The sequence below is a fragment of the Anas acuta genome, chromosome 1 (assembly GCF_963932015.1).
Source record: "Anas acuta chromosome 1, bAnaAcu1.1, whole genome shotgun sequence".
NCBI lineage: Eukaryota > Metazoa > Chordata > Aves > Anseriformes > Anatidae > Anas > Anas acuta.
This window is the reverse complement of record NC_088979.1, coordinates 147,423,508-147,451,502: the sequence shown is the minus strand read 5'-3', so window position 1 is coordinate 147,451,502 and position 27,995 is coordinate 147,423,508. Positions and strand designations below refer to the sequence as shown.

The 27,995-nt window shown below is 42.7% G+C and overlaps 1 protein-coding gene and 1 long non-coding RNA gene across 5 annotated transcripts; one reads left to right on the top strand and one right to left on the bottom strand.

Annotated features, from left to right (window-relative positions):
- Positions 1-3,513: 3,513 nt before the first annotated feature.
- On the top strand, positions 3,514-21,640 carry NFYB (nuclear transcription factor Y subunit beta). Of its 4 annotated transcripts, none has more exons than XM_068664284.1 (7): positions 3,514-3,672; positions 13,213-13,306; positions 13,804-13,934; positions 15,822-16,019; positions 17,985-18,066; positions 20,910-20,989; positions 21,197-21,640. In XM_068664284.1, exons 2-7 carry the CDS (start codon positions 13,213-13,215, stop codon positions 21,227-21,229), a joined length of 618 nt encoding a protein of 205 aa, XP_068520385.1. In that variant the 5' UTR covers positions 3,514-3,672; the 3' UTR covers positions 21,230-21,640. The 4 variants fall into 4 exon arrangements, with proteins under 4 accessions (XP_068520385.1, XP_068520387.1, XP_068520386.1 ...); XM_068664286.1 differs by having other exon boundaries at positions 3,551-3,700; XM_068664285.1 differs by lacking the exon at positions 3,514-3,672 and adding an exon at positions 3,775-4,572.
- A 971-nt stretch (positions 21,641-22,611) lies between these two features.
- Positions 22,612-25,970, bottom strand: LOC137846369 (uncharacterized). The gene is made up of 3 exons (XR_011090477.1): positions 25,547-25,970; positions 24,872-24,956; positions 22,612-22,846 (listed from the first exon to the last, which is right to left on the bottom strand). It is a non-coding gene; the product is annotated as an uncharacterized lncRNA (long non-coding RNA).
- Positions 25,971-27,995: the final 2,025 nt, after the last annotated feature.

Genomic DNA, 27,995 nt, shown 5'->3' with positions numbered 1-27,995 from the left:
TATCTTAGGATCTACTTGCTTGACTAGCTGTTCCACGGGTAAAAACAATGAGTTGGTTTTTCTTTTTATCTAAGGGAACAAGACTTATGCATTCATGCACTGCCTATTTGTCTTAGCTCCCTCAGTAACTTTTGAAATGTTGGCCAATTTTAATCAAATTTACTTAGTGGTATACATATCAACATACTAAATTTCTGTACATCTTGTGGAAAATAAAAAATAATAATAATTTAAAAAAAAGTATTTGAGTGTAAGGAAATCACTCAAAAATTATTTCAGTCTCAAGAAGTCTTCAGGAAATGGTTTCACCCTTACATGTCTTGTTCTCTTGGTGTCTAAGCAATTTACAGTTCATCTCCAAGTAGGAAAGTAGTATTGTTACTGATGTAGCTGATGGGGAATTGAGGCACAATATAATTAAAATTCAGACTTTCAAAGGTATTTATGCACCTCTCAATTGACATTTGATGACCTTGATTTACAGTGATTTGCCCAAGAAGTGCGCAGGGAACTGAATCCAAGATTGCACCGTGCTCTTTGGACCATACCACCCAGATGGGCTGCAGTCACTTCAGAATCTCACTTTGTCCAGCCTCCTTTTGGCTGGATACCAATGTGCTGTGAATAAACACCTCCTTCGGTCCCCATGGTGGGGCTGTCAAAGCCGCCTACTATTAAAGAGCTGCCTCTTGGTGCACTGTCACAATACAGCCCCTGCACATGACTCCCTGCCAGGGCTGTGGGACCACAGCACGAATGCTGCCCAAGCACTGAGTTCCTTCAAAGTGTGGCAAAATTTTTAGTGTTTAAAGGGCAATACAATCTAAAAGCGAGCTACACTGGGGTAGCTAAAGATTTTTTTCAACATGAGTGAGAGCTACAGATCTATGGGAAATTTAAAAATGTCCTGAACTTTAATTCATTCCATCTGATCTCACCCTACTGTGACTCCTGAGCTTGGTTACTTACCTGTAGAAAATCTCTCCTGAATATCCATATTCATTTTTTTTTTTTCCACATAGCACTGTTGGGCTCTGTAGTATCTTACAAGTATCTTTTAATTAGGACTTTCTACTACAAATAAGAATGCTCTAGCCCACAAATCTGCTAAGAGTGAAAAGATTCCTGAAGCATTATGGAGTTCATAGTTTGACAACAGACCTACGTGTATGTCCAGTCTGTTACACTCAGAATTGCACAGTAATGAGAACTTGGGAGGATGTCGGATAAACCCCCTACTACCATCCAGTGCTATTTCTTTTAAAATTGCAATTTCTTGTTTTAACCACATTTTTTCAAATGACAGAGTCCAGACCACAATTGAGACACAATCTGCATTGGGCTGATGTATCCCGGTTTAAAGAAGGTTCTGTAGTAATACCTGTAGCACACCTGCTCACCTCTGTGAGCTTTCTTAGCTACCCAGATAGAACAGAAGATATGTGAAGGTTTTGATTTCCTTACTGGAAATTTCAGACATCAATGACAACCTCACAAAATAGATCACAACCTCACAAAAGGTTGTGAGGTTTAGGTCAGAGGTTGGACTCAATGATCTTGAGGTCTCTTCCAACCTAGACAATTCTGTGATTCTGTGAAAACTCTTACATTTTACTACAGTTAACTCCACCTGCTCTTGCAAATTTTTCCCCTCTTTTTGTATGGACAAAATTTGACCTGGTCTAAAAGGAGAAATGGATTGACTGCAGAATATAAGGAACACACTACAGACAGGAGAAATTATATTCAGGCCTGGAAAATATAACATCTAAATGCTGTGATGAGGAATTTGAGACTGCAACTGATAAGCAGGTAGATAACAAAGCAGCAAGTGTTATACCAGATACTTTATCAAGGTTCTCACAAGACACCACTAATATTGAGCAGAGGGGAGATGCAGATTGGACACATTGAAATGTACCTCGTCAGGATATATGGGATGAATAGAACACATGGTGTTGCAAATATATGGAGCTTAAGTATGCACTTAGCATATGGATAAAATAATTAACCAATTAAAGACTCCACGCTAAATGTGTGATAGAAGCTGTTACTAATAAAGGAACACAAGATAAGAGGTATGTAAAGAAGGACTCTTGATTGAAGTCTTGGATCTCCTCGTTTCAGCTAGCTGACATACTTAACTACCGAGAGCTCTTCTGTCACCAGTAACAGAGAGCACTTGTTCCCACTATGCTGTCCTACAGAAAAACGTTGAATAAAATCATTGGACAAGTAATTTTTTCATCAATGCAACCGTGAGAAATGTCAGCAAAACCATCACAGGTAAAACAATTAGTATTTTTGTTTAGAGTTTGAAAAACATACAGTAATAAGATTTAAGGGCCACACTTTCAATCAAAACGTCAACTAGCTGTTCAAAACAAAGTGCAACTTCTACACCGTGCCCTGAAGAACCTGCACAGTGGTGAGCATTTGTCTTTCTACTCAGTTGTGAAATTCCAGGTTGAGATGAGAGAATCCGTAGGATCTTAAAAGAACATTGCAAGATGAATAGGGCATTGTCATGGTATTATATTCAGTGTACACAAGCTGTAAAATAGATAAAGGGGAAATGCATTCCCTAAGGCCCCAAAGTTAGTGAATGTTCTTTTATTACTTTACATCTTCCAGGCATTTTCAAAAAAAAAAAAAAAAAAAAAAAATTAACTAATTACTGCTCACAGTACCCAGGAGGCAGAATGAAGCCACAAATAGCATTTGAAGCAAAAACCTGAGGTCATGCAAAATTTGTCTCATTTGATGTTTCTTTTTAAACCTGAAACTCAGTCCATGGACGTTTTGAGTGAACATGAATCTTTCTGGTATATTGAAATACAAGAAACTAACATTACTAAGTGAAAACAAGGGGCAATTTATAAGGTTTATTGGGTTTTGCTTTGTTTAAATCCAAAGGCCAGAAGAAAACCTGGAGAGGAACGTATTCGTGTATCAGATATTAACTTGGTAAAGAACGCTGACAAAGGCCATTGTGAAACATGAGTTTCTTCACTACACTTTAGCAAGATACTTAGGACTCCGAAGTAATGAAGAATTACTACAGGTTATTAAGGGCAGTATGAAACAAAATTGTTCTGTTACTTCTGCTGTGGAGATCACAAATGGACACATGTTGGTGGCAGGTGTGGGGAGTGTTTTTGGCTGCCTTCACCTACAAAAACAAAAATCATTCTCCAGTCCTAGTGAATGGCAGCACTGGTGTGTTATGAAGTGTTTCATATAATCGTTTTGTAAGAGGGGTTTATAGATCTCGGTGGAGAAGCCAGCCCTAGGCCGTGCGTGTTGAGAACAACAAAGTGGAAGGAAACCAGGCCCTTTAGGCCCCGTGTCATGGAGGGGGGGGGGGGGGAGTAAAAAAGGTTTTCAGGGATGGTGTGCGTGTAGAGGAAACAGAGGGAAGGGGCAGGACGCGGCCTCGCAGCACCTCTGACTTCAAAAAAAAAAAAAAAAAAAAAGAAAGGAAGCCGTTTGGCGGCGGGAGGCAGCGCGCTGAGGGGAAGAGCCGGCGCGCGTGGCGGGGAGGCGGCGCGGAGGGAGGGCAGGCCGGCTGCGGGAAGCGGGGCTCCGCGCTGGGACTGGTTCCTTCGCAGCCATTTTCCGTCCAACCAAACAGCCGATTTGCGGAGGGAGCCAACCAGGGCCGCACTGGAGGTTTGTGCCTGGCTCCGGCCAATGATTGGTAACCGGTTCCACTGCAGGCTCGAATGAAATGTCCGTCTCCCTCCCCGGGCCCCGGCGCTGCCGCCGCCGCTGCTGCCGCTGCCAGCGGGGACCAGGAAGTGGGGGGCGAGCTCAGCCCCGGGGAGCCGCGGCCGCTTTGTGCACGGAGGAGCTGGGGGGGAGCCGAGCCGGGAGGCGAAGCGAAGCGAGGCGGGCGGGGAGCAGCAGCAGCAGCGAGGAGGAGGAGGCGGTGGTGGGGAAGAAGAAGAAGAAGGGAGGAGGGGGGCTCAGCGCGGCCGCCCCCCCCGCTGCCCTCTCTCTATCCGCGGGAGGCGCCCCCCCCTCCACCCTCCCGGCTCCATTTTGTGTCCGAGGAGGAGGAGGAGGTGGAGGAGGAGGAGGCGGGGACGGCCCCGGGGCCCCGCTGCCCGGCGGGGGGCGGCTTTGTGGTGTGGTGGTGGCGGCCCCGCCGTGCCCGCTCCCTTCCCTTCTTCCTTTCCTTTCCCTTCCCCTCCCCGAGCCCCCCGGTGTTGAGGGGGTCGCGGCCCCGCCACCACGCCCACGGCGTTGGGGCTGCCCCGAAACTGGGGAGGCTGCCGGGGTGTGGGGAGCCCCCACGAAGCTCCACGGGGAGCGTGGGGGGCCGAAACGCGGGGCTGAGGGGCTGTGGGGGGGGTGCAGGGGGTTTGGGCAGGAGGGTTTCGTCCTCCTGCCCCAGCGCTGCTGCAGTGTTGAAGGTCAGGATGCGAGGTCCAGCAGGGCGCCAGGCGGGGGGGTCAGCCAGGAACACGCGTGGCAGGTGGCGGAGATGGGCAGAGCGAGGTGCCCGGCTCCCCGGCCGTGATCCCGTCCTGAAGCTGCAGCCGGTGGTCCCCGAAGGAAGAGCTCCGTGTAGGTTACTCGCAGGGAATCACGCTGGAAAGGGAAAGAGCCACGTGCTCTGATAATGTTTCCGCAGCTCTTGGGATGCGCGGGGATGAAGGAAACGTATCGCGGGTCCCGCTGGAAGTGTAATGCTGAAAGGATGCAAAACCAGGCAAATCCCAGCTCTGCCAGGTCCATTGGGACTTAGCCAAAAAGCTTGGGTTTTGTAAAGAGTTGTTGTGTAAAAGTTACCTAGTGGGCTTGGGTTGGTTTGGGGGGGGGTGGCAAAATAATTGCTGACAATGACCTGAACTTTTCTAGGCAGGCAGGGAAGTGAAAATATGAATTTCAGCCCTTGCCTGCCTTGCAATACATTGTTTGATTTGGATAGACATTATTGTCAAGTTAAAAACAAACCACAACAGAAAAGCATTGCTGCTTTCTCAAAAGGAGCCCGGGCAATAGTGGCAAAATGGAAGGATCTGCTTTGGGTGTTATTCACAATCTGGCTTTAATTGGCTAGCAGGAACGGAGAAATGGTGTTTATGCTTAATCATTAGCATAGCGTTTTTAAACAGCGAGCTTAGTGATTACTGTTTTTTTTTTTAATTTGCTTTTGTGGCCTATGGCATGACAGCTCAATGTAAAGGAAGGATCCATGTGTAATTCTCTGAATCATTATTTATGAGGTCTGCGTGAGTTCCTTGTGCTCTGCATTGAGCAGGTGATTATATATGGTCTTGGCTGTTATTGTGTACAGCCATGAAGTTATGTTTGAAAGAAGCCAAGGAGACTGGATATGACTCTTTAGGCTTTAATAATTGACAATTACAGCAGTTCAAAGTTCAATAGAGAACCTCCTATTTGTGGTAATAATTACATGAAGGGAGGGAGGCAGTGTACAGAATTTGAGAGGAAAACGAAGGCAGTCCAAGATACTGCGAAGACAGGAAACACGAAACACTATCAAACTGTTTTGAAGTTGCACCTTTTATTAAAAAAAAAAAAAAGGTGGGGGAACACTTGCAGAAATGTCAACTGAAAAGAGACTTAAAATGGTACTTTAGAAAAATGTAGTGTTTGGGAATTAATATTTTAGTGGCAGGATGCTCAGAAAAAGTGCAAAATATGCCACTGTACACACATACTGATGACCTTTTATAAATAACATTGATAGAATAAAATGAAGTGTCAACAATTTCGATGATTTTGCCTGAAAAAAGTGGCCTGTCCTGAAATAGCGTTGTGAAACTCTTACTTGCCCTGTTGCTTGAGAGGAATAAATTATCCTTGACACTTACTAGAGATAATACCACAATGAAGGAAAAAACATAGTCAACTTACAAATGTTGGGCAATTTCTAAAATAAAAATGATTTATGGATTGCTGTTTTAGTAAACAGATGAGCTTAGCTTTTCACCAGGGATGCTAGGAAAGCACCAAAAAATTAATATGGAAACATTACAGGGCCCTTACGGTCAGTGCTGCAGCAGGAGGGAGCTGGGGCTGTGTCTCTTCATCACTGTCGCCCTGCTTTGGCTTCTGCAAAAAAAAGCCACCTAAATTCCCTTGTTCATTAGAGGTTGTCTCCAGCTTCTCTCTCTCCTCTCTCTGCCAGAAATGAAGTCATGGATGGTCAGTCAGCTTCTCCGTAGCACCGATCCAGTTGCGTTTGATGTAAAAATGTGTGTGTTGTTAGTCCAGCTGTATGTATTGCAGCTAGCAGGGTGTCTGAGCAGCTCCTCAGCGTGGGTAGGAGTCACTGCTTCCTCGAGCACAGCTGGATCCACGCTGCAGGGTGAGGGAGCCCATGGCCTGTGATATTAGGGCTGGTAAGATGGGCCATAAACATGTCTGGCATCATCAGATGGGGATGGTGGAAGGGTGGAGAGGCCCTGCTTGGATTTCATAAGGGGGAGGATTCCTTCCTGTGGTCCAGGGGAAGGAGCTCGGTGCAGGCTAACGAGTGTTAGTGAAGCTGTTGGGTACTCTCGGCGTCAATCTGGCACTCCTGAGGCTGTGAGAGATTAGGGGAGCTGGAGATTGAGAGAGACGGCGCGGCATCTGTTTGTGTTCCGGGCACGCGCCAAGGGGTTTTATCTTTACGTTTCTGTGGATCTGCTGGAATGATGCCCTGTGCCCGCCGATGTGTTTCCCAGTCAGTGTTTTCTGCTGTAGGAGACAGTGCTTCACTGCCAGGTGAGAACTCAGTGGAAAATCAAATTCTCCAGAAGTCACTGAAAATCAAAGGGAATTAATGCTGTATTTTCAATTTAGAAAGTCTTTCAGTATTTTGACGTAGGAGCAGCAAATGAAGGTACAGAAAGCCCAAGTAAAACTTTGTTGTCTCTGTTAGATGTTACGTACAGGCTTTCAGGCTTACATTTCCTGTGATAAGGGGTTGTGGCAAAACAAATCTACAACAGCTGAAGCGGTTACTACCTACAGCTTTAGTTACCATTTCTGTCCTGCTTCAGTGGCAGGGACAGCCACATGGCGAGTGCCAAGTGCTTCAGTTCTTTATGTACGATTTTCTTCTGTGGGACTCTTGTGGGACAGCAAATTTGGCAGAGTGGTGGTGTGCATGAATACCTCATTAAGCGCTTAGAAGACGAGACACACGGTTTCCCTTGAGAGACCAGGCTCACAAAGTGCTGTCAGGTAATTCGGAAGGCAAGACCTTCCCGTCTTTCATTCGGTTTTTGCCTCTTATGCTCATGTAAGTCTAAGACCCATTCTCGCCTCAGTGCTCGCAGTTCTGGGCTTGCATTCTTGCCTCCTTACGATACCAGTCTCTTAAGAGAGCTTTTAAGATTAAGCAGGATGCAAGATTTCCTTTAAGGTAGTGAGTTTTTTTTTTTTTTTTTTTTCATTCAGTGTAGATATATTCTGGGAACTGTCTGAGTTGTCGGCAGCTGACAGAAGCATATTTTTTAAGCATCCCCCAGAAAACTTTCTACCAGATGGCAGTGTAAACCTGTATGTGCACTCGCTTGCAGATTATCATTGAGTTTTCTTTGATGCCCTTGATCAGGAGTGTTTCCCTTTCAACATATTTCTGGGGTTGCTTTTCCTGGATCTGTTCATTTGTATCTTCTTGGTCCCCTCTAATAGAGATGACAGTGGCATGAAAAAAAATCAACTTTGTGCTGCTTCTGTGTTCAAATGCTTTTTGCCAACATAGAAACAATCTCAAGTTACACCAGGAGAGGTTTAGGTCAGCTATCAGGAATAATTTATTCACTGAGAGGGTGGTCAGGCATTGAACAGGCTGCCCAGGTGGAATCCCCAGCCCTGGAGGTCTTTAAGAGGTGTGTGGATGCAGTGCTCAGGGACATGGCTTAGCGGTGGGCTGGGTAGCTAGGTGGGTGGTTGGACTTCAGGATCTTAAGGGACTTTTCCAACCTAAATGATTCTACAGTTCCGTGACTTTTAAAACCCACACGTTGTCATTTCTGACATCCTTGGTTCTTGGCCTTGCTTCAGTCAATGTGTGTATGTGTGGAGAAGCGTCAGTGATTTCCTTGTGCTGGAGGCGAAGGGTGAGCTACAAAATGGAAGTGCCTTTCACAAGTGTGCGGTTTAGTTCACAAAACTGCAGTTTCGTGTAGTGCCTGCTACTGAGCAATGTGTTGGGAGCCCTCCTTCCTCATGTGATTCGGTGGCCACACAGATGCAGGAGACACCACCTTGTATTAAAAAACATTGCAATTTCTGCGTGCCAGAACTGCCACGGTGCAAAGGAGATCCATAATCTGCAAATAGTGTTTTTAGGAAAGTTGTGGCAGGTCCAAGGGCTGCTCTGAGATTACCCACCCACCCAGCCCCTTTCTGAACACGAATTTTAGGATTTTATCTTCCAGGATTCTGTCTGTTTATGAAATTTAGCAGCTACTTCCATCCAGAGAAGTCACTCTTTTCCTACTAAGCCTGCCAGCTGAAGAATTGCTGTTTTTTTAGTTTCCTAGGCACTTCAGTTACTGCAGGCAGCATGTTGTTTCTATGCTACGTTGTATTGCATTTTCAGAGCAACTGTAGTGACAGTGGAAGGTTGTGCTTTTTGTTCTTTAGTTCTGATCATCTGAAGTATAAACTATAATACCTGAAGAAGCACCTGTGTGTTCTTTATGAAGTAAGTGGGATAGCAGTGGCCACATTTTTCGGCAAGGTCATGTTTGTGTCAAACTCTGAACTCAAAGAAATATTAGTAGGGTGACTGTACGGTGTATTAAGTGCAGTTGCTAAATTCAGATACCGTGATCTAGCATTGAATTAAAAACCAAAATAAAATCTGACTGCACTTCTCCCACAGAACTTGCTGGGGTTGGAGTAATGTGTAGGAATGCTGCTGCTTTTTGTAGAATCATTAAGGTTGGAAAAGCCCTCCAAGATCACCCAGTCCAACCAGCCCCTGCCACCAATGTCACCCACTAACCCATGTCCCCAGTGACCACGTCCAACCTTTCCTTGACCACCCCCAGGGACGGTGACTCCCACCACGTCCCAGTGCCTGACTGCTCTTTCTGAGAAGAAATGTCTCCTCATTTCCAACCTAAACCTCCCCTGGTGCAACTTGAGGCCATTCCCTCCAGTCCTGTCACTAGTTACCTGTGAGAAGAGGCCAACCCACAGCTCCCCATACCTTCCTCTCAGGTAGCTGCAGAGAGCAATAAGAGCTCTCTGAGCCTCCCTGAGCCTCCTCCTCCCCAGACTAAACACCCCCAGTTCCCCCAGCCGCTCCTCACAGGACTTGTGCTCCAGGCCCTTCACCAGCTTCCTAGCCCTTCTCTGGACACGCTCCAGGGCCTCAGTGTCCTTCTTGTACTGAGGGGCCCAAAACTTTTCAGCATGATGCCAGTCCAGCAGTGGATCAGGCTCCTGGGGCGGTTGGGCCCTCTCCATCCATGGTGGTCTTTGAGACACAACTGGGCGAAGCCCTGAGCAACCCGCTCTGAGCCCAGAGCTGACCCTGCTTTGAGCAGGGGGTTAGGCTGGAGACCTCCTGAGTCCCTTCCAGCTGGAATTTCCCCTGCGATTCAGCCAAATTGTCCCGTGATCCTGGATTAGCACCTGGCCCTGCCAGGTGTTACACTGCCCCAAGGTTGTCCTGGCAGCTGAAAACCTTTCTTGCAGTAATAGCCACAGAAGTAATTTCAGGAGATAGTAGGCTGTCCGTGCCTGTTTGCTTTATCGGAGACAGATCTGCCTTTTTCTTTTGCAAGCCTTTTCCTTTCAGTTTTGCTGATCAAATTGCTGGTTTTGATTGGTAATGGTGATAAGCAGCAGAAAATTCTCACTAATTATCAGATGACACATATTATAAGTAGAAATGGAAACGTGGACACAGAAGAGAATAAAAGTAAATATGGATCTTGGAGGATGCATTAATCTAATGAGGTCAAAGCTGCCAAGAGATGTAGGAGGCTTTTAGAAGAGACTCAAACAGGAATTGTCTTTTGAAGGCCACTGGAGCTAATGAAAGCGCGTTGGTTCCCTAATGTTATGGGGGCTTGGCTTCAGATGGGTATGTATGGAGAAGCTTTAGTGTTCACCTAGTGCTGGATGCTAAGGGTAACGTACAAAATGCAAGTGCCTGCAGAATGGGAGAGCAGACACAAGTGAATTGCCACATCACTGCAGAAGCTTGAAGAATATTGCAGTCAGAAGAAGACAACGTTTTAGAAGATACGGTTCATCGAAAACCAAAAAAAGAAAGGGACGGGGGTGGAGGGGAACCTCAAGGCATTTAAAATAGAGCTGGGGCTGAATAAAACTCAAAGCTTAAAGTTTTTGGAGTCCATAATTTGGAGTTAAATTCAGAGCTGAAACAACAAGACTACCAGAAAATCTGAAATTAATTTTGGAAGCAGCTTTTGGGATTTAGCAGACTGCAGAGCGTAACCACTCCAGATTGAGGAAGGAAAAGTGACACAACTGTTTTAAGGAAGGGTGATGTCAGTTTTCGTGTTCTTGATGCTCAGGATTGCCATATCCTTGCATTGTCATTACAGTGAGCTGAGTAAGCAAACTCTAAACCCTTTGGAAAATTGAGAATCAACGTTAAGCAAAGAGCCTGCAGTGTGCAGACGGAGTGAATTGGCACGGCAGCTGGCACACGGAAAGCTGAAGTATAAAGCACTGCCCTCCCTTTGGGCAAAATCATTTTACAAATGCCCATCAAAAACGACCAGAAGTGCCTTAAAAGAAGCAGCAGGTCATGTGTGCAGTAGTCAGTATGGTGAAGAAGAGGTAGAAGAGCTTTTCCTTGAAACAGTGCCAAGGCCACCTCCAGTGGCACCATTGCCATGAATGTGAGCAGCACTCAGGTTACTTGCACATCTGTGGCCACGCGTGGCACCGGATGCTGCTTCAGAGCTTGAAAGCAAAAGCCCAGCCCTTGTGGCCACAGGCAAAGTTCAGATTTGAGAGAGGCTGCGTTACTCGTGTTTCTGGTAGGTGCAAAAATAGCACGAGGTTGCCTCCCCCCACTTTCAGGCAACTGGAGGCAGGTGAGCTGCGGGGGCTCGGCCACAACAAAATCCTTCCCTTTCCACCTCTCCCTCCTGGGACAGAGGTGGTTCCCCAAGGACAGGAGGGGTACCTGCATCTCGTGGGGATGGCATGGGCTGCTGAACGGGGGTGGCAGAGCTGACTGTCTAGGAGCAGGTGAGCAGCAGAGCATTAGTAGACTTGTCAAATGTTATCCACAGCCAAGAAAATCTGGAGCAAAGGTGTCTGTAAACGCACTCAGAAATATCTTTGAATCTGTGAGCCAATGTTGAAAGAGATCTGGATGTGCTAGGAGCCATTTCTCCATCCATAATTTTTTGCATTGTTTCCCCTCTCCAAAAGCAGCATCATTACAATCTTATGTATTTGAACCCAGACCACAAAAACCTGATATCTGGGAAGTATGGGAGCTAAATGCTCTGGAAAAGTTTATTTTTTAATACGCTAATTTTCAAGACATCTGCAACTGGAAAAAAGACAAGATTGCTCAAGTTTTAAGAGACTCAAATTCAGACTTGTACTTGGCACCACTAAAATAACCCCTCTGAAAGCAGAGCCGTTGTCTGCCACGGTTTCACATTGGTCTGAGCTTCCTACTGAGCGCCTGGTGGTAGTGCTTGAGAAATTTCATTATTTCTGTAGAAAAGCAAATGTGATACGGTAACTGGCTGCCTGGGCAGAAGCATTCACTGTGGTGTATTTGGGTGTTGTGTCCTGTGACAAAATGGGGATGCAGCAGGCAGTGATGTACTGGGATAAAAAGGGATACAAACTAAAGGGATACAAACTTTTTTAAAGGGATACAAATTTCTACTCATTTACAAAGTAAATTTGTTCCCAAATTGTGGGACTTAGCAACAAATAACTGGGATAGAAGGACGGGAAGGGCAGGTGCATCTCCTGGACTCCTCTGGCTGAAATGTGGTCGGTGCCTCCTGGGACAAAGGCAGCAGGGAAGGGAGCCTGTCTCGTGGCATCCCTCCTTCTCCTAGTATTTAAATCCCCTACTGAACTGTGCCCAGTTTCTAAAGCCTGAAGGAGAAGAATTCTTGTTGGCCGCCATGTAGGAACATTGTGAGAGGAGGAAAAACGAGGAGCGAGACAGGACAGAAGCTGGGAAAGCAAAGGCAAACATGACTCAGAAGACACCCGGGAGTGACTCCTGCCTCAGGAAGGATGAGGATGGAGAGCTGGTCCCGAGGTCTGGCTAGGAAAAGTTGGTCAGCTTGAGAAAAGCTGCTTGGGCGATGGAAAGCAAAGGGTGCGCTCTGTGTAAGAACTGTAGGTAACACATTTGGTGAACTGGGGTTAGGTTTTGAGGGCTGTTCAGAGAAGCAGATGCCTTGACCTGTTCTGGTCAGCCTGTCATGGCAACCGCACAAGTTGCTATCTGGATTTGTGGTGTGTGAACCAAATGTTCCTGTGCACGGCCTGTGCCTTCAGCTGAATTTCTGGGCAGGTTTCACAAAGCAATTTCATTATTTTCACTGTCAGAAAAGCAGCTAACAATTTGCCTGTGACGCTGTGTTCTGCAGACTTCAGACTCACAGCTGAAATTCAGCTGGGACTTGAAGAATAATGTCAAAAGCATCTTGTACTGCTGTACGAGTAGTCTTAGGTGGCCTTACTACTGGAAAAATAATGAAACTCTTTATAATGAAACTTTTCGTTGTTACTTTGCAAGATAAGGGGAGCAAAACTACCTTTAAGCACTCCACTTGTTAGCATGGTCTTGCAGTTTAGTCTGATTGCCTGTGGCTTTGCATTTTCATCTCCATAGGTGTTTGGCCCTGATACCTGATCTGGGAATGGGCAATAGTTTGCCAAAAAGAAAAAGTTACTAGGAAGTGCTAACCTTTGTTTTAATGGAATGTATGAACCTACCTCTCCTTTAGTTAAGTTCCTTTAACTTCTCATTTTTGCATGAATGAGAGAAATAGCTGCAATAATTCTTTAGTATTTTGCATCCAAAGGACTGATCAAAACCAAAACAATGAGTAAAGTTCAGCACCAATGAGTGTGCTGTTCCCAAATAACAAAATATTTAAAGCTCTGTAAAAATTGGTCTCATAAGCTTCTTAAAGTGTGGTTTTTCAGCAATAGCTGCCCTTCCAGCACAGCAACCATACCTGAAAGCATTGCTTCTTCTGGTTTTAGATGGACGGTGATAGCTCCACGACGGATGCTTCTCAGTTAGGAATTGCTGGAGATTACATTGGTGGCAGTCACTATGTGATACAGCCTCACGATGGTAAGAAATGCACCAGTACTGTTTCTCTCTGTGTGTAATTTCCTTCCACCTCTTGTACAGTTCTCTGCTGTCAGTTCTCAAGCTAAGTATTTGCAGTTTGTATTCATAATGCTTCACCGTATAATGCATTTTTCCTGTAATCTAAAGGTGAGTTTTAGATTTATCAACATTGATACTGTGTCCATGGGGGTGGTGACAAAACAAAAAAAAGCACAACTCGACCTTTTAAGAAAGGATTTTTATTTTGATGTGACATTAAGAATGCTTGGTTTTCAGCAGCCCCATAGATTTCTGTGCATTGTAAGATAAATATGATATTGAACACCCATAAAGATACCCTGATGTCACATCTGTTGCTTTTTGTGGCTATTTCTACAATGTTAATACACTGGTCTTTCAAAAATGATTAATCTTTCAGTGTAATATTTTATGCTTGATTAATTATTGCCTGTTGTCTATCAAACACGATTTCTGCTAACTTTCCTTTTCTTCATTAGACACAGAGGACAGCATGAATGATCATGAAGATACAAATGGGTCAAAAGAGAGTTTTAGAGAACAAGATATCTATCTTCCAATTGCAAATGTTGCAAGGATAATGAAAAATGCTATACCCCAAACAGGAAAGGTAATGTCCTTATCTGGTAAAGAAAGTGTATTAATGAGTTTTACTCCTTCTGAGTGCACTTAAGCTGGTAGCACAACATTCCCAAATGATCCTTGTTTATTGGAGGAAAGCCTTCAAAATACATAAAATCTGTCCACTTTTCCTAGGGTTCTGAAAGCCTTTTATAATTTCCATAATTACAAGATCTTCAGCTCCTGAGAGTGCGCTTCATAGGGCTTTCAAGGGCATTTTTTTTTCCAAGATGTGTTCTCTGAAATTGTCATAACAAGGCAGACTTGGTGAAAATCCCATGTTGGCAAGAACACTTTCTATGTAATTCTCTCCTACAAAATTCAATCTTGTACTTTGTTTGAGTTGTTTAAAATTTGGAATAAGTGAAATATAGTAGGGGAAATAAAAATCTATTTCTCATCGTGAAGGAAAGCAAATGGTTAGTCATCCGTTGCCTGAATTTTTACATGTCCAAATACCAAAATGACCTAAGAAGCCTGCCTTATATCATGTAGCAAGTAAAGCCAGATATTGAAAGACTTATTTCTTCTAAGAACAGACCTTTTAAATCAATTTTAAGCTAAGACTGGTTATAAGTGTTTGAATGTTCTACCAGTTGATCTTAAAACTTTGCAGGACTGCTATTACTTGCCATTTGTCTGTTGTATTCCAGTATTACTTCTTGCCCAACTTTTTTTTTTTTTTTCTAGCTAAGGCTGCCTTTTTTCCTTTTTTTTTTTTTTTTTTTTTGAGATCCCTTTAAATAGAAGGCAAAATTTTCTTGCATCTGCTTGTACTTCATAGTGTTTAGGGCTTTCTGGAGATCTGGGTGTTACATTTATATCTTTGCTGTGAAAATTTCTTCACTGGTCCATATTGTCATGAATTTTAGCAATCAAGATGAGATTTTTCTCAAGAATTTAGCATATGGGATGATGAGCTATCTTGAAAAATCAGGGAGGTCTTTGTGAAAAGCTGCAAGGGAAGCTGTTGGCTGATGAGTACTTCTAAAAATCTGGCTCTACTCCTCTGAAAATACCAGAGGAACTAGTGAAGATTCTACATATTGTTACTGCTTCATATATAAAAAAAAAAAAAGGAAAATACAAACAGGTTCTTAACATGTGAAGAATAAGAATCTTAATTATTATAATCCTTCATTTGGCTCCTGTCAGCTTCCCAAGTAATCGTGAGTAATGGTTGCTGTTATTTTAGGTCAGGTAAATTACTTTTGTCCAGCTGAAAACCATAATCAAATTTATTTCATTCTTGCCAGGGGCGTATGTTTCTTCAGTTGAACTCTCATTTGCAAAATTTATACCAGAATATGAAAGCACTAGAGAAGCTCACCGCTAGGCATATATTTTAGTCCCTTAATCCGGTCAGGATAAACATACTTGTCATTGCCAGGTTTGTGGGAATGTACTACAGTGGGGTTGGAGCTGCTGGGGGGGTTGGAGCTGCTGGGTCTATTGAAAGGAAGGTGAAAGTGGGCTGTGATATTGTAATGAGCAGGTTGAAAGAGAAGTAGTAGGTAAGCAAATTCAGGCACAATATTGAGATGCATCTATATATAAAACCTCGTACAGAACACAATTATGAGTTCAGGAGACCCTGGCACTTGGTTGTTCTGCTTGAAATAGTAAAACTTCAGTTAAAATCATGTTGCAGCTGTGTTTCCACAGAGCAGTGATGACATCCAGTGGTTCCCTTATACAGTTGTTGCCTAAATGGGTATCATTATCAGGCTTTGGGATGCTTCCTTTAGGATCTATTGCAACCTGCTGTTTTTTTTTTTGTTTTTTTTTTGTTTTTTTAGTTTTTGTTCTGTTTTGTGTTTTAAGTTTTCTTTGGTCTTGATGAATCAATTTGTGACACTTTTTTTTTTCTCCCTAGATTGCTAAGGATGCAAAAGAATGTGTGCAAGAGTGTGTAAGTGAATTCATCAGCTTTATAACGTCAGAAGCAAGTGAGAGGTGTCACCAAGAGAAAAGAAAGACCATTAATGGAGAAGATATTCTCTTTGCCATGTCTACCTTGGGATTTGATAGCTATGTTGAACCTTTGAAGTTATACCTCCAAAAATTTAGAGAGGTTGGTATATCCTTCAGTGTTTCCTCATTTATTTGACCTGCTTGTGTTTATTCTAAGCTCCACGTCATCATTGTGTAATGGCCACCTTGTATCTCACAGCTATTGTCAGGGACCAATTGGGACTACAGTGATGTTTTAAAATGTTCCAGAACCTAACAAGACGGGGAAAAAAAAGGCATTTTGATTAGACTTGCTGATTCAAAGATGTTAGAGCTTTCAACTGAATAACTTTGTCTAATATATTGTTGGTAGTAAATCATTCTGTTCTTTAAAGGTGCCTATTAAGAATACTTAATTCGATCTTTGGGTTCAGTCAATAAAACTGTACTAGACAGCATCCTCTGAGGATCTGGCCTAATGCCTAGTACTTTTCTGGGCTTCAGATATGCAAAAGAAAGTTTTTTTCTCATGTTGGAATAATTATTCGCATAAAAGGCTATCTGCTACAGTGGTGTTGTAATCTGTTTGTTTTTCTTTACTTTTTTCTTAGTTTGCTTTTGATACTTCGTACCTGATAGTTATGTGATCGAAGCACTTTTTCTTTATCCCTTCTCTAGCAGAAAGTGACTTATTTTTTTTCCTTTCAGAAATACGTATTTTTTTTAAAAAAAAAAAAGTTGCTTCTGCTTGGAATTTTTGTTCTTTCCCCCTCCACCCCCCTTGCTGTTTGGAGACCAAAGGAAATGATGCTTTCTTCTTTACTTTGTATTCTGCTACCTCAGAATACCAGATTTAACCAAACAAATCAAATGCATTTTTATCCAATGACCTCCCTTCTTTATAAACCCAAATGAAGAAATTGTTCAGGGTTAAAATAATCATGGGAAGAAGAAAGAAAATAAGCTTGGTTTTACTGGCATGAGTTAGGCAGGGATGTCTGAATTAACACTACTGTAGAAGACGTTCTTCAGGCTTTCTCTGTTCTGCAAATCAAAGTTTTTTTCAATTAATGGCACTAAGGCTCATTAGTGATATTCAATTTGCTGATAGCACTTAAAAATGATCTGGAAAGGGGAAGTTTAATGGTGGATTGTGAGAGGGTGTTTAACTGAGTAACAGGAGGTGAAATCTAAAAGTTGAAGCACTGCCGTCTGCTGTCTTTTTCTACTTCTCTATAGCAGTTACAGTACTTTGGATAGCACAGGCATGTGCATTAATTAGAAATGCAAGTGGTGCTGAGCTAGTTGCAGTTCTTCTGGAGAAGTCTGAAGTAGGTCTATTCTGCTCTTCTTCTGAGAGGTCTATTTTTTGCAGATGTATATACTGTAGTAGCAGATCATTGGGATTGGTTTTCAGCTAAGTAATGGTTTGGATGTTTTTTCCTATCAATTTTAAACATCCATTCCCTCCTCAGGGTACTGTATGAAATGCTGTTTTGAAGCTTATGCATTTATTCTCTATCAAACAGTCACAGAGAACACATTTATTACCTTTAATATTTTCCTGTGTATTCTTATGTAATAGAACCTCACAGTTGTACAACTGCATGCATATGACTAGGAGCCTTGGCTTTCTGTGCCGATACCCTTTCTGGCTCTAGTCCTTGCTGTGGGGGGAGAAATTCAATATCTTGGTTTTAAATGTCAACCCTTAGTTGTATGAGGATGGCGCTTGCATATTGTTGGTAAGCAAATGTTGCACACTCAGTAGTTCTGAGGTTCTGTGATTTCTTGCAAACGTGCTGACTGCTGCTGGGTTACTGCAGATCTCTGACTTTGTGCAGCAGCTGAAAACCTTTTCCACTCAATCTCAATTTTTGAGTTTTTGTGTCTGAGGAGTATGGCTAAGATGAAAAACACCCTTCATGTATTCTCGTACTGTGCACAGTCTTAAATACAATAGTTTTGCAGGTCTTGGATTTCAAACTCCAGCTCAGCTTCCAAACCTTGGATAGAGGTCTTGGGTCCTTGAAACAATCTCACACCAACAATACTCTAATACAAATACTTTTTTTCTTCTCTCCAGGCAATGAAAGGAGAAAAGGGAATTGGGGGAACAGTTACAACTGGAGATGGCCTAAGTGAGGAGCTCACAGAGGAAGCATTTAGTAAGTAATACTCCTTAATTGATTTAATTATTGCTATGGCTTTTCAAAAGATAGCATTTCCTTTAGACATCAGAACTCTTAACTGAGGAAGACATTCTGGACTGACCACTTGTGTTACATCCCCTGAGGCTTTCATTTGAGATGTCTGGAGTATACCCTGTGCCAAGATAAACTCTTCCCAGTCAGTAGAACTTACAGTCAGAATGAGCTAATACACTCGTAAATGCTGACATTCTAGTAATAGTTAATGTCAGCTCTGGAAGATTTTTAAATATATACATTAGGGACAGTATTTTTTTTCTACACATAAGCACGTATTGTAATAAAAGATGCAAACCTGAATTTTATCTTTTTTTTTTTTTTTTTTTAAATAGCTACACATTTAGGCTCCATTTCTTCAACTTGCAGGACTGTTGGGGACAAACTAAAGTAAACATCATGTGATGACCTGGGGATCTGGTCTTTCAGAAAGAGCCAGTGGAGAACATAATCTTCACAGAGTTCTAAAGCAATTAGTATTTCTTATGTTTTCAAAAGAATGAACAGAAAATATAGGGGAAGGAACATCATATGCATTCACTATAATTTTTCTTCCTTATGCTGTGAATTAAGGCCTGACACTTGCTGGGTCTCTGCTTTTTGGTTTTGTTGGTGCTGGATTCTTGCATAGCCTTCACCTTGTCTTTTACATGATAAGGTGGTACAGGAATTAAGAGGTGTGGCTTTTGTCATAGTTACTGGTGAGATCATTGGTATACTACAGAACTAGCAAAAATTCAAAGTCTGAGAACAGAGATGACCTACTCAGGTTCTGAAACAGAACACTTTGCTCCTAGCTTGATGACTTTAGCTATACAAAACAGTAGAGACTCTTATGCTCTCTCCTAGGTTGGAAGATAAATTCATAAAACTGACTGGAATTTAAGAATCTAAACCTAAATACTACAGGGGATTTGCAGAAAGCTTACCTTTTTTTTTTTTTTTACCTTTTTTTTTTTTTATTTTCCGATTGAAGATTAGGAAATGCAAATAGCAAACTCTTATCTGTACTCACTTACGTAATAGTTCTTGGTTCAGAAGTAGTAGGGTACCAACGAAACTACAGACCCAATTTATTTACCTTGGATATGTTGCTTGTAGTTCCTGGATTGCAGCTATTGGAGGTCTGTCCAGCTTGAAAGGTTGTCAAATCAATATATAGATACTGTTCTAAAAGCTGTATCTTGTATATGCTCTGGTCTGCTCTTTGTACATTTAAACTGCAGCTCAGGAGTTGAGGGGGAAAAATAGTTGGAATGTTTTGATTGTGTTTGCATCCAGTACCTTTTTTTGGACCAAGCGGTGAGTTCACTAAAAGTTTTTTCTTAAGGATGCTCGTGCTCTGCTTGGCCTGAGTACAATGCCCACCAGAAATTGGAAACCAGAAAAAAGGAATCCCATTCCATCTGTGGATGCTCTGACCCCTTAACAAATTTGATACGGCCCCCATTAAGTGGCAGAAGGCTGAAGATCTGCTCCTACCCCCTTTTCCAGGCCTGGGAGCCTCAGTGTGCTCTATGAAATAAGCGTTAACCTGCTGTGATTTGAAAAGAGCAGCTTTGGAAGAGAATACTAAGTCCTGGAAGGGTGCCAAGGGAGACATTGCAGTAGCAGATAACAGAAGAGGAGGAAAAAAATATGTCTCTGAAGTAGCTGATTGCGTCGTGTGCTGCAGGCATTTCTCTCTGTGGAGGTGCAGCTATAGATCCCTTCAGGGTGATGGTCTTGCTGCAGCAGTAGCAGTAGTGACAACTGTGTTACTGTAGCATAGCCCTGAGCTCTTGGTCTTAGATCTTCCCCAGAGGTTAATGCTGGGTCTCTGACTTGGCTGTTGGATGTGGAACTTGGGTTGAAGGGCACTAAGATTTTAGTCCTGCCCAAGCCATTGCTAACTCTGATCTTAATGAGTCTCTTAATGTGCAGCTTAAGTGTTTGAAAGATAATACGATGATGTTAAGCAAAACCAAGCATCAGCTTTCATATTAAAGCTGTTAGGATTATGCTGGGTTTTCAGATTTTTATGGGGTTTGCATCTTATTTGTATATAGTAACAGCCATAATTCAGAACAGAAAAAATAGGCCCTTTTTTGTCTCCTAGTGGAGAATGGTGTGCTATAGGAACTTACAGCTTGGAAGTTTTGCTGCTTTACTTCCAACTAACAATTGTAACGTGTATTTACTCTGAGTGTCAGAGAGCTTACCATATATGTTACTGTCAGGGTTTAACTTAGAGCATCACTCCCTGAATTTTCTCCCCAAATGCCAGAAGTGCTTTTTACTCAGTTCATTAGCCGTGTCTTTCCTCTGTGAAATTCAGAGCGCTGGTGTGGTACCCTGAAAGAAATGCTGAAGTCATCTGGCATAATGTCAGGTCTTTGGCTTCCAGTCAATATCTCTGCCAGTGCTTCTTTTTTATTTCTTTTCTTTTTTTTCTTTTTTATTCATTGCCCGCGTCTGTTCATCTCTACCACCTTTTGTGCTTCTTCCACATTCAGGTCCCTGTTCTTATAAAGAAGCATGACTTTTTCACTGGGTTTCTTGTTCAGATATGTGCAGATTAAGTGATGAAAAATCAGATAATGGATTTGGATTCTGAAGTACTAATGGGAATAAGCTCATTGACACTTAACACTCAGTAACAAGCATGACTGAATGCAGTGTAGTATGTAGCTGTCCTGAGAGGAATTGCTCTGTAGTCCCAGAGTGGACCACAACTAAATGTTATTTAAGTGACAGATGCTACAAACAGGGCTCCACGTAGCCTGCAGATCATGTCTAACTCTCTTTAAATGCTTTTCTTTCAGCTAATCAGTTGCCAGCAGGCTTAATAACTACAGACGGCCAACAGCAGAATGTTATGGTCTATACAACATCATACCAACAGGTACAGTATCCCGTCATCTGTTCTCCCTTCTGCTGCTAACATTCAAACGCTAGTTCAGCTGCCTTGTTCTGAAAACCAGAAATCAATGATTTAGTCTTTTGGTGGCTGTCATGACATTCCAACGCTCTGACAACTCGAGGCTGCTAACCGTGGTGCGATTTCAAAAAAAGGTTACACTGAACGTAAGCTTCCGTTCTCTTTCCATAGATCTCCGGTGTTCAACAAATTCAGTTCTCATGATTTGAAGACAACTTTGGATCTGGGAACATGAGACGCAGAAGCAGTGAAACTCTAACAAAAAGACAGTTTTAATGACTGGTGGAGAGATTTATCTCTTTGTATATTAAATAGCTGTAATGTAGCTACCTGAAGCTAGACTAATTGAGGTGTGAATTCTGACTCAAATCTTTTTCATGAATGATTTTAAAAAAAACAAATTGGATTTTAAAGGTATTAAAGTATTTTTGTTTTGTACAAGAGTTTGTTGCTCTGTATAACTCCTGTATGCATTGTATATTGCAATTTATTACTGTCAGAGATTTGTAGACAGTTTCTTATTTTCATATTGAATCATGTTACTTTTGTAATTCAGGTAAACAGCTGGGTTAATTCATGTTTACCCTTTGAATAAAAATGTAAGGGTAAAGTTCATTTTTGAATGCAAGTTGCCTTTATTATAAAGATTGAGTTGGTCTTGGTTATGTAACTTGTCTTGCATGACAACCTCAACTAACTTTAGATGTCAGTATATTTATTGAAATTTTGAAAGGGACTTTTTCTCATGAAACTAGCAGCTCAGAAGAATTGCTACAACTGTTTTTTTTATGTAACTTGAGAATTAAAATTTAATCAGAAACAAACAATGCTCTACTCCAGCTAGAGATTTAGAGCTTATCAACAGTGTTAATTAAAACACTGTTTGTGTATGATGCAGGTCTTTTTTTTTTTTCTTTCAGTTGCATTAACTCCTTAGACGTACTTTGCTATGTTTAAGGCAGTCTTTGTGCTACTGAAATAACTTCCTTTTTATGTATGCTTTTTAGAATCCAAAACCTAGAAATTTGACGGTAGTGGGGGGTGGGAGGGGGGATTTTATAGTCCTTGTGGTAAAAGACCTCATTTTAACTTTTTACTGAAATGTTTTAAGGTTTCTTGCGAGACTGTGGGAACTCAAATGTGTTAGCAACTTTCTGTGTACAGGCTGCGTGTGTGTGTGTGTGTATGTGAGTGAGTGAAACTCGGACAAGCGATACAAATCTGAAATGAAAGACAGACTTCAAGTTTGCTGTCTCTTTTCTGGTTTTGCAATAAACTTTAGATAATGTAGTTCTGTAAATTTAGTGAGCTGTTCTTAGTAGCATTGCTGTTCTTTAATAATTGGGTGGGTAATTTTGTTAGATGCCATTTCTTAGCCTGTTAGGATAGGGGTGGTGTTTTTAGTAATTATTTCATTTGGACTAAATTTTGGAACCTTTGGTATTTTTACTGTTTGCAGTTGACTGAAATGTAATAATTATCTTTCCGTATACCTGACATTAATTTAAACAAACCATACCTTAAATCTATTGCCATATAATTTCTTGCTGGTTTTGTCTTTCACAAAAAAAACCAAACAACAAACAAACCCACAAAACCGTTTAATAATGGAAAAATAGCTTCAACTAAGACGTCCCAGAAGCCTGAAATAGCCAGTTCTTTGTTACTCAAAAACTTCTATGTATGCGTGGATTTCAACAGTGCTTCTTACAAATCAGCATTATGCTGCCAGAGCCTCTGGAGGAGATCCAGCGTGTCCTGTAGCAGTCTGGGCAGATGTTCTGGGTTTTGTGGCAGTCTGTCATTCTTCAGCAGCTATGACTAAACGAATGGAGTTTTTCATTAAATATACAACTGAATAACACGATCAGTACAAGAGCCCCTTCTGTTTGTATTCTATTTATTTGAGGCCGTCATACACTCTTCTCAATTGCACCCAAATCCGCAACGGAGAAAGCTGTGATTACAGCTAAGGAGGAGCTAGAGGTTTGGCAGCTGAACGGGCACAAAGGGAGGTAAGGTCATCTGTCTCCTTTGCTTGACAGCAGCTATATTTTTCTCAATCTGCCTGCTCTTCTGTGAGTTAAGGTTTAAGTGTTTTCTGGAGTTTGTGGTTTATGTACCAGCATAGGTGCAAAAGAGCTGACAGTGGTTTGTTTGGCTTTTTATGTATTCACTCCCACCCCACTCCTCCCCCAGGGCTGACTGACAAAACCCTTGTTTATTCACTTTTTGAAAAAAAAACATGTACAAGTAATAGTACAATACGTTGTGTGGTTGCTTTCTGAAGCAAACTATTAAAGTTTGCAGGGTACTGTAGTGCTGGTAAAGCACACGTGGTCCTATGCATGGAAATAACCAAGGGAATTTACCTAATTTATACTAGTCAGTGGTAGTTAGCACAGCCACTCAACCACTGTGAGTTTTTAATTTTGTTTAAAAAAAAGCAACATTCTCACCTTCCTGTTTTTAAATACACTGATCCTTTAAAAGTGGCTTAAATCAAAAATGAGAGTGATCATTCCTGTTGTATCCCATCTGCTTCTACAAAACTGCTGCTATTTCCCTGAATGTTTTGTTTGACCTAACAGCCCTGAATTGACTTTGAGTTAAGATAGCAGTGGCAGTTTGTGGTAAAACTTTGGAGAAAGTTTACTCAAAATAGCATTGATGCTCAAACACCTAGCACAGTTTATAGACTTCGTTTCTGGATGACTGGGACCCTCCCATTTCCCCATTGACTGCGTAATCCAGGTTCACACCCTATCCGATGCTTCACAGCTGATACATGGCTTTCAGTGGCCAGCCTGTTATTTTTCAGATTTCTTTTGACTTTTTTTACTCTTTGAGGTGGCAATGTTATCTGGCTTATCTGGCTTGACACCCTGATTTTCACCTAATTGCTCTAAGGAGTCTGTTTGTCTGCATTGTTAAGCTTTCTTATCACTGCAAGCGTATCTCAGCACCACGTTCCTTCCCTCTAAACAATGTAACTCTGTGCAAAAACATTTTTGTTCCCACAGGTTTAATGGGATCCGAGGCTCTGCCTTTACCAGTCATGCTGATGTACGTATGCATCTTTATCGTTGTATTTATTCCTTGGCTCTTGTCTCTGCTGCATACTAAGATATACTAAGATACGTCTGGATGTTGTACTTAGGGAGCTGTGGCATGAGGCAGCACATCCTAAATATTAACTGACCCATGCTTATCTGCCCCCAAATCAGGTTGAATGATGTGGGCTATACTTAAACTGTCTTCCTTGAAAGGCCCCTAAATAGGGTGAATTAAGTCAGGTAAGTAGCTGCTCCCTACTGCAGAGTTTCACAACGCTGCCCACTAATGTGCTCTAAGCATCCGTAGGTGCAGAAGGGCTACTATTTTCCCCACCACCTCGCTGTCATGATAAGAGCTGGCAGCAGCCTTGCTTATAGCTATAAAACTCTTCATTCTGTAGAGCTTTGGATGTGATTAATGTTCCAGTTAAGTCACGCAGACTTTCTGCTTCAACTATATTTACAGAGAGAAGATAACGTGCTTGTAAATCACGGCGTTCCCAAATTGTGCGAGCTAAACTTTTTTGACATTTAATTTGCACTGAATAAAGGAAAGGAAGTTTTTCAGTTAAACGTAAGTGGATTTTCTTAACGTTTGTAAATCAAAATCTTATATGCAGATTCTAGGATGAATAATGCTGTAGGGATGTTTAATAGAGTCCAAGGCCTCCAGGGGCAGAAGTTAAATATTGATAATGCAGACGTATTCCTGTTGCAAAAAGGTTTGGTGAAAAGAACAAGAGCAGTGGTGGGAGGACGCCTCTTGGCTGTGGTAGAGTTTAAGACATACCCAGTTAAAAGCAGGGATCCATTTCCCTCTTTGAAAATAAGAGAGACGGTTCTGGCATAATCACTCCCTTTCACCCTTAAAAACGCTGGAAAAAAAAAAAAGACACTTAAGCAACTGAAGGTTGATCTGTTTACCTATTGATTTGTGAAATTGGCGTGATGATTGACTGCATGCCACAGCTGACCCTCTGCATGTAAAAATTTCATGGAAAACTCTGTAGAAACTCAGTGCAAATTCCACTTGCGCTCACATCCAAGGCCAAATACCCCTGGGAATGAGCGCGGTTTGCTCGTATGCACAATAGTTTCCAAATTGGTGCCAGCTGCACCGAGCTTATTAAATTGCAGTCTCCAGCTCTGGCTGCAGAGGCAGCTACCCTGGTTTAGGAAACCCTCCAGGCACCCTGCCAGGGTCATTTCCTGGAATATCTTATTGCAGGAGGATCCATTTATCAGACACAGTGAGACACCTGATTTGCCTTTGTATGAAGGAAAGCTGCTGGGGGGTTAATTCTGCTGGGGAGAACAGCGTCCTTCAGGCTGAAAATTGCACGTGGGTGTGCCTGAGACTGAATGTGGCTGAGAATCAGAGACAACAGCTGACTTTAGGACAGCTCTGCCTGACAGGGTTTGGTTCTGGCTAACAAATTGCAGCGTTTCGTGGCTCGGTACTCACCCCCAGAAGGCTCACAGCCGACCCCACCAGAGCTTGGGTCCTGTCAACGGAGAGGAGAGCGCAGCGCCGACAGAAGGACTCCGGGATGCGCAGGTTTGTCCCTGGGCGTCTGTCTCCTCAGCCCTGGCCACGAAACCCAAACCCAGCCAGACGCCTGAGCTCCCCGCGTAACAAGACGCCGGGGAAAGCAATCTGGCGAGCAGAAAGCCGCCTGGAGCCAGGCGGTAGGAAAAGCTAAGTGCTGGGGGAGAAGGGAAGGGAGCCAGAAGTCTCACCTCGAGCCAGCTGGAAAGCGTTTGTGCCACGGGCTAGCAGGCTCCATCCTTTTGGGGTGGGAACACTGAGACCAGGGGCCCAGGGACCTGGTTCAGCCCTTGCTCTATTCAAAACCAGCAGCAGCCACCACATTTTTACAAATGAAGCAACGAAAAAGGCCTTTTTTTTCTTTTTTTTTCTTTTTTTTTTTTTTTTAACAGCTCAAAGCTGCCAGGCTGTGCTAGGTGGCTTGACACCATGTGCATAAAATCAGCCTGAAACCGACTGCTCCAGCTCATTTCTTGCTTTCAGAGCCACCATGGGCTGGGGGAGATGCCAGGCCAGCAGCAGCTGCAGGCACAGCAGAGCACACCAGGGCTCTGGGGTGCTGGGGGCGGGTTGCTGGTGAAAAACTGCAAAACCCACACCCAGGCCCAAGGGGCTGCAGGCTGCGGTGTCCAGCAAGCACCATAGAATAATATATATATATATAAAATACCATTTTAAGTTGTCTGCTAAGTGCCTGTGTTTTTTGATCTGGCCCAAAGCGTTTCTCTTGAGTGGGTGCACTGAGATCAAGCTCTGTACTCACCAGAAAAAGCCATATTGATGTTAGTTGGCAGTTCTTTGTTGTCTGGCTTGAAGGCTCGCATCTTGCTTCAGATGGCTTGGCAGCACCTTCCTGCAGCTTTATCGTTGTAACTTGCCAAAGGCGAGAGACTTAAAAGCACAGATGAGAGCTCTGTCTTTCAGGAGATGACCATCACCACCACCCCAATCCAAAACCTCACCAAAGGTGACAGGGCCACTTCCCCAGTGCTTGGGGGTACAGGCTCCATCTGAAGACAGACAGAGCAAGTAGATGGAAGGACTAGCAAGAGACTGTCTACAAAGGCAACTTTTAAGAAGAATTAGCTCTTCCTGAGAGATTATGAGTTGCTGTTGGAGCCAGACCTCCAGCTAACACCCTGCTCTTCAATTTACAGTGAGCCCTGGCTTTGGGAGCCCACCGTTTCTCATGCTGATGCTCTACCCTGTTGGCTCTCCTGGGTGGGCTTTGTCCATGCCTTCTGCTCCCCTGTAATCTGCCAGTGGTGGTATTTTAAGTGTCAACCTCCATCAACCAGCTCATATGCCCAGTTAGTATTGCTACCAGTGGCTTGCAGGGAAGTCCTCCCAAGGCCTGCAGTGGCTGTAGGAGACATCAGACACTGTCCATTTAGTTTCACTCAAGCTTCAAATCTCTACTTAGGATTCCTTAAAATGGAAGAAGGTGCATCAACTCAAGCAGCACATATTGCAAGTCCCATTCTCACAGAGCCCTTAGGGATATTAGTTACCAAGAAAATCTGCTAATGACTGAGATCAGGCTACTGGCCATGGATCTGCATGGCCCTGCCCGTGAAGCATCCTTTAACAGCTGCCTGCTCTTTTTTGGTTTGAACCTTCTGACTGAGGATAATACTTTGTATTTATTACCTTGTGTACTTTACCTTTGGTATCTAGAGTCCATTCCTTAATAGAAAGTGAACATAGATTAAAGACAGGGCAGTATTTGTTAATTTTCTCAACTAAGGATGTTAATATTTTTCATTAATGTTGTTATCCATTAATACTGTTTAATCTGTATTAAAATGTTCATTTCTTGACTGAAGTCAGCAGTAACAAAACAAAGCCCAAGCCACCGATAAACTGCAGTTCTTCTCTTACATCTCTCATGGACAGCATTTCAAGATGGATGAGCACACGGGGATTTACATACAGAATAACCATGCAAAGGACCATGCAAAGTAACATTAGTGTCCAGAAGAAATCAATTATTATTATTGTTATTTAATATAAACAACTTTCTAGATCAGAATAAAATAAAACCCACTAGATCTGGCACATGGCTAGAATTAGAATGGGCTTCAACAGGTTCTGATACAGATCCATCTTATTAAAAAGTTAGTTGATTTGAAATAAAATTGAATCCAACTACCCACTGAAAAATTGCATAGCCACGGCTGAAATAAATCCCCCAACATGCTGCTGAAGAGAAGCTATTTAATAAACATGGGAAAATCAAGCTGAATGAGAGCAGATGACTTGCACAGAACTGTGACAGATCGCTGGTAGCAGGTAGATAAATGGCACTCACGTTTCCTCAGCTGTTCAAGCAAACAGTGCACTCCTCTGGCTGGGACTTTCCCTG

Excerpts from the sequence above, each read along its gene's own strand:
- NFYB (XM_068664284.1), top strand. The coding sequence starts at position 13,213 with ATGGACGGTGATAGCTCCACGACGGATGCTTCTCAGTTAGGAATTGCT. Across the intron at positions 13,935-15,821 it reads CTATACCCCAAACAGGAAAG|ATTGCTAAGGATGCAAAAGA; the intron begins GTAATGTCCTTA and ends TTTTCTCCCTAG. Across the intron at positions 20,990-21,196 it reads ATACAACATCATACCAACAG|ATCTCCGGTGTTCAACAAAT; the intron begins GTACAGTATCCC and ends CTCTTTCCATAG.